The sequence below is a fragment of the Amblyomma mixtum genome, chromosome 3, assembly GCF_055824585.1.
Source record: "Amblyomma mixtum isolate Tamu chromosome 3, ASM5582458v1, whole genome shotgun sequence".
NCBI lineage: Eukaryota > Metazoa > Arthropoda > Arachnida > Ixodida > Ixodidae > Amblyomma > Amblyomma mixtum.
Window position 1 is genome coordinate 113,471,806 of NC_143014.1, and position 9,069 is coordinate 113,480,874.

Below are 9,069 nucleotides of genomic sequence, written 5' to 3' on the forward strand. Positions count from 1 at the left end.
GCCATGTGATATCAATTTTACAGTGACGATGCAAAATTATAAAGCCGAATTTTAGCCAAGCTTATTTTGCTATCGTCGATGACGTGTTAAGGCTTGAGCAAGCTAAGACACGTGAGGTCACTACGACGATATTAGCTGTGAATCAACCCTTGCTGCTTTTCTCTGCACGCCTTCAAGTTTATATTAGTTGATGTATATAAAGACGAAATTCTGTTACCATATAACAGAATTGATTAGGAAATGCTTTGAAGGTGTGCAGCTTAATTTTTGTTGCAGTGAACTTTAAGCGTTTTTTAGATTATAATAGCTTGCGTAACACTAGTTGAAATGCCAGTTACGCGTGCTTTCTAATATTTTATCAACAAATAAAGACATACAATGTATTCTTGGACGTTACTTAATGCTACTGTTGATCAGCCTTCGAAGCAGGTGTGCGAAACAGGTAAAGTTAGAGGGTTGCTTTTCCTCTTATTGTCATTTCGACTGACTTACTGACATTAATAGACATTTGCCACTCGGACACCACCGGCTCCGTGTTAGGAAATTGAGCAAGAACGAGGTGGCCGTTAAAGCTGTTAATTTCTTTATAAATGACGGAATCATCTAGGAAGAAATTAGTTTTGGTGCTTATACTATTGGTTATATCATTAATAAAGATCAGGAACAGCGGTTGGCCGACAGTCGAGCACTCTTGAGCACCGATGTGAAAGGGACAACACTAAATAGCATATAGTCGAACATAAACTGAGAGCGATGTGTTAGAGAATCTGTTTTCTAGGCAGGAACTTTTTCATTGCCAATAGCGTAGTCTAATTGTTTGATTAGCCAGGTGTGAGTCCTGCAAACAAAAGTTTTAGAGAAGTCAAGTTAAAACATGTCAATATCAGAATCGTTTTTAATACTTAGAAGAAGCTCACGAACGCCATTTGTTGAGTGATGGCTGAAACGCCGACTCGAAAACCGTGCTGGTGAGGCGATAGCAAGTTTTCGCGTTCCGGAAACACAGTTATGCATTGAAAATGATATGCTGTACTATTTTGAATCAAGTGCAAGTGAGTGATACGGACCTGAAGTCAGCAACATTTATTCTGTCGCCTGTCTTGTCAAACGGCACTATTTTAGCATTTTTCCAGTCATGCAGTACATCAGCACTTGCTAGTCACTTACAAGGAATCTGCGTCAATATTTGATATACCAGTTAGCATATTTTTGAGAAATTCATTAGAAATTCCATCGAGGCCGTTTGCTTTTCAGTGTTGATATTGAGGAGAATAAGGACAATTTTGGTGTCCGTTATTATTAAGAGAACAAGGACCGAGAAACTGCAAGGTGATGGGAGGGTAGGTGCACAACTGTCTTTCATGAAAGTCGGCTGAAAGAAATGGCTATATTTGTCTGCCACTGTAGTTGTCCTTTGTTTGGCTAGTTTAGTTGTCGGCTGGGTACTATGTATATGTCTCTAGAATTTTGTGGGCTCTTTTTCAGAAAGTTAGGAGACGTCACATAGTAGTAGTATTGTTTCGAAAATTTTAGTTTTTCGCTTTCACTCCACAAGAGCAGACTAACTTGAAGATTGTGGCACGTTTCGGATTTTTTGTTATCCTGACGAAGCCGTTTTACACGCCGCTTAGGGTGGATGACTCACGTGTTACCCACGGATTCCTAATATGCTGTTATTTCTGTTTCATTGAAATATAATCAGTTACATAGGGCAGGACAATACCTTTAAAATTAGTTGACAATGAATTTACATCAGTGGATTCCTCAGAAGCCATTTCTAAAGACGAATCGAATCCACGGGACATATAAGTTACATGCTGCGTAAAAGCTTTCTACTATAGACAGACTAGTAATGCAGTACGCAAGCGTGAATGTGCACACAAGCAGACTTTGGTCAGATATTGCTTCAATAATGCCCACTTGTGCTTGACTTATAAGAAAATGAATGAGAAGTATCGGTTTCAGGAGATTTGATTGTACCTTGAGCGTGAGTTAGATAAGTAAGAAGTTGATGCAGGTGGAAATTTGCATTAAGTCTATTAACACTTCTGGAGCGTCTTATGTGCGATACATTGTAGTCCAGTCTATGTCCGCAAGGTTAAAGTCCCCTCTAAATACAATCCTGGATTGATGGACATTTCACTGCATGCATTCTTAAATGACTAAAAGGCATGCGCTGTCATTAGCAGGACTTCAATAAACTTTTATAAATAAAACTTTGCAGTCATTTTCAGAAAATATTGATTTTTATGGCATAATAGCTCCTATGAAAAAAAGAGGATTTTTCCTCTCATAATTTTATTCTAACACCTCACTATATGCGGCTTTCTTTGCGAATTCCATGGAATATGGCAGCAAGTCGAAAATTATGGGAATAATGGCATCAGTAAATTAAAAGCCGTGTATATAGTGACTGCGCAGTGATGAACGGGAGGAATGGAAGCAAAGCTTGACCGGAATGCAAGCAAAATCTGGGGCCGCCGGTTGAGTTCGAAGCATGTGGCTAGTGTCACTGTGGCACATAAGACAGTATGGTGGTCGTTTAGCACAAACGTGTCCTGTGAAACCCAGACAGTATGGTTATAAGACGCTTTCTTTTCTCAAGTGCACGGCTTATCGACCTCAACGTTTCGTGCTGCTCGTAGTAACGCTTGTTTCTGTGTTTCTCCTTTTATTCTGCCGCAGGTGGTGAAGATGCTGTTCGTGGTAGTAGCCGTATTCGCCACCCTCTGGCTGCCGTACCGGGTTCTGCTCGTCTACAACTCTTTTGCCGAGAAGCGCTACATGGAGCTGTGGTATCTGATGTTCTGCAAGACTATGATATTCATCAACAGCGCCATCAATCCAATCCTGTACAACGCCATGTCTATCAAGTTCCGACGCGCCTTCAAGCGCATGCTCAGCTGCCGCGGTGCGCAAGGCTCCCGAGACAGCCGCGGTGGAACCGAGCGCACTGTGGCCGGGACCTACTCGAGCGTCGTGGGCGGCGGATCGGTCCGCCTCAACCGCAGCACTATCGTCGCGCCGGCTGGCAAGGGCAGCACCAGCAAGAACGCGCTCGTAGACCAAAGCCACCAGCTGGTCTAAGGCGAAGGCCACGCCTGGCCCGTAGCCGCGTGAGCGTATCACGCGGGTTGCGCAGTGCCAGTGGACCAGCGCCTGCATTGCACTTATACGTAAACTAGCCGGAAGCTGTAAGGTGTGTACGCAGTACCAACAGCATCTATCACCAAGTACGGTAGCAGCTGCCGGAAAGGAGCTTGGAACAAAGCCACTGAGTGCGGAGAATTGCCGTGCAAGCGATGCTGGAAAGTGAACAAGGGAATGGCACGCCTCCCGCCTATGCGTGAGCCCTATATATGCGACGACAGTTTTGCATGGAGACCACGTTTCACATTCTGGGGGCAGATTAGCAGCAATATACAGGTGGCTGCTTTGGATAACGGGCCCTGTAAAAAAGCTCTAAGGTTGCAGCAACACTGTGCGCTTGACTGCACCGAACGCACAAGAATAAGATAACTGTAGTATATTCCAGGACATGTATCTACGCTCTCCAGACAGATGCAGAAGTTCGGGCTCACTCGTCAAAGGAAAGCAGCTACGGAGTTCATTCCCCGTGCGTTACTCAACGCGTGTGAGCGTCTACACCGTTATATTCTGCCCTCTGTCGTACTCCATGACGCAGCCACACATACCACTCTTCCCCTGGGGCCTCCACCTATCGGTCTCGAGAACGAAAAGCAATCCCATTGGTGGAAATCTCTCTTCATCTGGTATCGTGCAACCCGTTCTTTTTTAACCCGCACTGCAGGGTTTCGTGGCTTAGGCTTCAAGCACATGCGCTAAACTCGCGTGGGACATGCGATGTGCCGCGCAGTTTTCATCAGGCATACTTCGTTTGTTACTTCATATCATCGAGGGACAACAGAGTGAAGTAGTCATAAGTGGACCTCGACCGAAGTGCACAATATGACATTTCCTCCGCCAAGACAGGAGACAACGTGCGAGGTGTTTATTGGCGCCTATTCTTATAAAGGCCCCACTAGGTCACCATGCTGCGTTTGAAACCAAGTGTTACCGGTGTTTCGGCACACAGCTCTTCAAAGGGCAATGTTGTCCGCGATTTGCATAAACAGAAGGTTTCGTGAATGGACCTCGTCGAATGAGTTGGAATTAGACAGATGTTTTCCTCACTTCCACCAACTACTTTTGTTTGTCCTTACTTGACTTTAATGTCAAATAGAAGAACATCAGCGTCAGGGGTGTGCATGACGGTGACTTGTTCCAGATGCAAGCAATCGCCAAAGGAGCTGTGTTTGTTTTGCTCCCCGCCATGTGATTTCCTAACGTATTACGCCCCGTGCATTTCGTAGTGGGTAGAATATCTTCGCTCTGAACGAAGCCTATTTCATTAATCCTCTCAAAACCACCTCTTCCCCTACACGTTACGTGGACTTGTTACTCTTGCATGTATTGTAACCGTCACGAGGAATGCGGAATGAAGATCAGCCGCGTGTTTTTTAGTGCACTTCGTTTTTTTTTTCGGTACTGTCTCTTTTGTAATGTATGGCTATCTGCGCGTCGTGTTATACAGTAATTCTCGGCCGGCTAGCAGAAGGAATGCAGGCGGTCTACTCTGAGCGCTGGCCATGTTATGCGCGATCGTCGCACTAAGTTTGCTCAGGACATCTGGCTAATGATGTGGAGACTTCTCCGTTTGCTCGGCTTCAAGTCTATCTCTGCCAGCCGGCCATGGTTCTTTCAGTGTAACACACTCTTTGCAGGGATGATTATTCGCAGAATCCGCGAAATAATCTACGCCGAGCGCCCAGCTCATCTTTGGTACATGTGTTGTATTGTGTGTGTGACTTTCCATAAGCTTTGTGTCGTTGGTGCTCTCCAGAAAATATTAACAACGTTTCGAAGCTCTTGCGTCAGCCTGTTGAGCTATTTTGAGCATGCAAGATGCTTCAAATGAGGTTTCCCAGAATGCTTATGTGTCTGCGAGAGTTTTGATCGGTGTCGTTGGGTTCACTTCTACCAGAGCGGCGGACATATCCAAACACATTAACACAGTTAAAAGGAAGCTTGTAATCTGAAATGCACAAAGCGGCTTTTCAACTCAAGCTCATAAGCTTTCCTGTTTAAGGTTAAGCCCGTAACTCCTGCCAAGTGAAATGCACATTCAATTTATACCCGCAAAAATGTAATGCCTTCAGCTCATGCCGCTTGGTTAATATCGGCTCATATAAAGAGGGTTGAAGATCTTTCTTATTTCTTGACGGCGAGCATTTTTACATAGGAATTTTACTCTTTTCTCAGCGCTAGAAACTGGTGGCACACAAGTATGCCGTAGAAACAGGAAGTGTGCACAGCCAGCGGGCAAATGCGCTGCGTCTTTTAAGCCATCATTTTAATATACGGCAGTCAACATGCTTCTCTTCCCTTTTCGAGACTAAAACCTGGCAGCGATAACGGTTTGTATTTACTGATGCAGCGTCAGCCCTCATTCGCAGCGTGGGCCGCGAAGGGTGCTGGACACGACTGATGTACACGAGTGCAAGTTAAAGCATTAGTTTGTGCATTTCAGATAAAGACATGATTGAATATTATGTCAAAGCACTTTAATGACGTTTGTAGCGCTGCCTAGAGTGACCCAAATAACTCCGCTCCAGAATCTTACCTGTCGCTCACATCTGCGCCATGCATTTTCGGACAACTCTGGCGAACAAATGTGTAATATTTATGTGCAAACCCGACCAAAAATGTAGCCTTGTTCACATTTTACGCATTGACGCGTGGCCCTCGGCGGCGCTTGAACGAGTTGCGCCTATCACTACTGCGCTCATAAGCGGAGTTACATTTTTAGCACCCAGTTTTGTTTGCCTCTGGTTACAGGTAATCACAAAAAAAGTACTCTGGCGCCCAAAAGCCGTAAACAGACTCCATTTTCATTTTTGCTGGGAAGAAAATTCACACATTCGGTCGTCTTAGTCACAGGGTAAAGAGCAGTTGAACAGTGGCGACCAATGATTTTCACGCATCGTGTTTAGCGTCTTACATGTATGTGCTAGTACCCACTTCCTGCGCGCTTTTCAAAGGCATAAAATGTGCATGTAACCTGATGTTATCTCTTGTGTAAATAAGCGACAGCGACAAATGCTTCGAGTTCATGGAATGCAGAAAGTGAGCGATCACCGCGAGAGCATGCTAGTTTGAAAAAGAGCGAACGGCCGCTTTAGCATGTTTGTATCTGCAGTGAAGAGAATGACTGTGCATTGCTACAGAAAACTTTTTTTTTCGTCATAAAACATCTCGCAAAGTGCAAAGAAATTATTTTGCAATACCGGATAACTAATCAGCGGGACGTCTTAGCGCCGAGTTTCTTAAAAAAATATACAATTGCTTTGAATGTCCAGGTGAAATCAAACCCTTCACCGTAAACTGCTTGGCGCATTTTTTAACACGTTTATGCAGAGCTTACCTATTATTTTGGTTTCAGAGAAAGCTGTGTGTCAGAGAAGCGCACATATCTCTTCTCGTTTGAGAGAAACTGGGAAATTCCATGCAGCTTTGCCACAAACATGAAATTTCCTGTTGAAACCGATAAGCCGTTTGCTGGAGGAAAAACAGAATAAGCGCAGAAACTAGATCGAATACGTTTTCACTCAGATAAGAATGTCTGTCGTTATCTATTATTCCTAATTTTTGATATAGCTTCTAAATCAGGCCCCGAAGTAAGCATGCCAGCAAGGTTTTTTCATGTCTTCACAAGACAGTTTAACCATGCATCGAAGAAACTTAATAACCCATGCGTCAACTCCGGAACGCAGCAGCTACCAAACCGGTTGGTAGCTCTTATTTGCTGTCAATACAGATGCTTCTGTGGAGTGTCTTGAGGGACACTTAAATGTACTTAAATGTACACTTAAAGCACCTCCCAACGGTACACTTTCTGTCGTCCGGGGGTACCCAGCTGCAGTTCTGTCCTTGTCAAATCTACGTGCCCATCCTAGCTATCGGCCCATCCTAGCTATCGGCACATCCTTTTGCTATCACCCCACGCTGTAGTTATGATGGCTGAAAACTTGCCATGAACATTGTAGCATCCGTTTCAAATGGCTTTTCACACGGTATGTGCTTACAGCAACTGCGCAAGAAATGCTTAAGTAGGAACTGCAGTGTAGTGAAACTTAAAAGGCTAATTGAAATAAGCTTACCAACGTTTATTGTTTTCTGAAAGTTACTCATTGGTTAGCACCGGCGTGCTAGAGCGCGCAACGATATACTACCCCAGAGCAGTATTCTGACTTTTCCGCGCTCAGTTTCTGCTGACCTTACAAGCAAAGGTGGTTGGCTTTGTCGGTTGTCAGTTTGACTGAAAGTTTGTTTAAACATTTATATAGGCAAAGTAAGTACCACCTTTAAGCCGCATGCACACTGTAGGTGAAAATCCTGCGAATTTGGTTTCGAAGCCATATTTCAAGCCCTTTACATAAGGATTGAAATCAGCTAACAGCGTAGTGTTCCTTGCAGTTCCGAAGTACAGTCCAGCACGTGCAGGCATGCACCAGAATTCGCGAAAGGGCTCGCGCTGACTGCATCTCTCCCATTCGACGTTACGGTGGCTACTCTCCCGAAGTAGTGACATAGGTGCTGGGAGAGGAGGTCGTGTACGGGCCTTCTTCGGGTTTAGGCGGCATGCTGGGAGCAGAAAGCGTGGGGTGACAGGCGTGGCATGAGTAGAGAGGGGTGACAAATGCGGAGATCAGCAGTCGTTGGTGTTGGAGAGGTAGGATTGGTGGCTCCCTGCATCGTACAATGAGAAGCGGATGAATTTAATACTCCAGAATGGGCAGGTTGCGTAGCGTTCCCTCTTTCAGATGTGATGAAAAACAGGGTGATACGCTGCTGCTGTGTTAGCTTGACGCCTTCGACGACTGCAGACATTGAGCGCTGAATTTCTCGTGGCATTGCCCTCAGTTTTAGCACTTTTTGTACGCAGAGCTCAAAATTAGCCCCATTCAGCCCACTCTTGACCACGTGTTAAAATAGCAGAAGTGACTCGCACGAGCCAGCATTTCTCTCGACACCTTCGTTTTTGTGCCTGCTGTCAGCAAGAATTGCAATTACGCCATCCAGAACTTTCACCAAATGAGGTTTGGTGACTACAATGGGACTTATCGCTGCTCCTGACATGCCGTGCCAATATCGCTTTTATATCGCTTGATGGGGACTGCTGTGCAGGTCTTTCTATACGGCGCATATGTAACAGAAGGAAAGCGTGATAGTTACTTCAAACATTTCATTGATGTACAACAAGCAGTGATATCTTTGAAACATATACTTTTAAGTGCGCGCCTGACATTTTTCGAATTGTAAAACAAATGTGCGGAGGCTTCAGCATATTATGAAATGAAAATATTCACAGCGATTCGCACAGCAGCAGGCGGAGAAGCGACGCTGCAGCAATACAGGCTGGTGTGAGTTCCTTACAGTCGTGAACGAGCTCGTACGGCGTGTTTTCAGCTAGACGCAAAACAAATTGTAGCGAAGAAGTTACGACGACTCGACTTTGATAGTTTTGTTTGAGGCCAACCGACCAACCAATATCCGCCGATTCGAAGCGGCAGCCGGATACGGAATCGAGAGGCCGCATATCTTTTTGGAGTGGTACTCATTATATATTTCAGCCATTAAATGATTAGACTTAGCCGCCGCGGTGGCTCAGTGGCTATGGTGCTCGGCTGCTGGCCCGAAAGACGCGGGTTCGATCCCGGCCGCGGCGGCTGAATTTCTTTGGAGGAGAAATTCGAGGCCCGTGTACTGTGCGATGTCAGTGCACGTTAAAGAACCCCAGGTGGTCGAAATTTCCGGAGCCCTCCACTACGGCGTCTCTCATAGCCTTAGTCGCTTTGGGACGTTAAACCCCATAAACCAACCTAAACCAACCAAATGATTAGACTTCTACTTTCCCATTGCTAAATGCCAAAAATTAAGAACAAATAAGAAGAAACATTCCCCTGTGCTTCCCTTGGCTTCAGTGAGTGTTGGCTTCCTTAATATCTA

At 45.1% G+C, this 9,069-nt stretch overlaps 1 protein-coding gene across 1 annotated transcript in view; it reads left to right on the forward strand.

Annotated features, from left to right (window-relative positions):
* Positions 1-8,749, forward strand: part of LOC149351444 (thyrotropin-releasing hormone receptor-like) — a 283,504-nt gene extending 274,755 nt beyond the window's left edge. The window contains exon 2 of the mRNA XM_089577023.1: positions 2,686-8,749. Within this exon, the coding sequence (XP_089433149.1) occupies positions 2,686-3,087 (402 nt within the window). The 3' untranslated portion in view covers positions 3,088-8,749. The remainder of the gene's footprint in view (positions 1-2,685) is intronic.
* Positions 8,750-9,069: the final 320 nt, after the last annotated feature.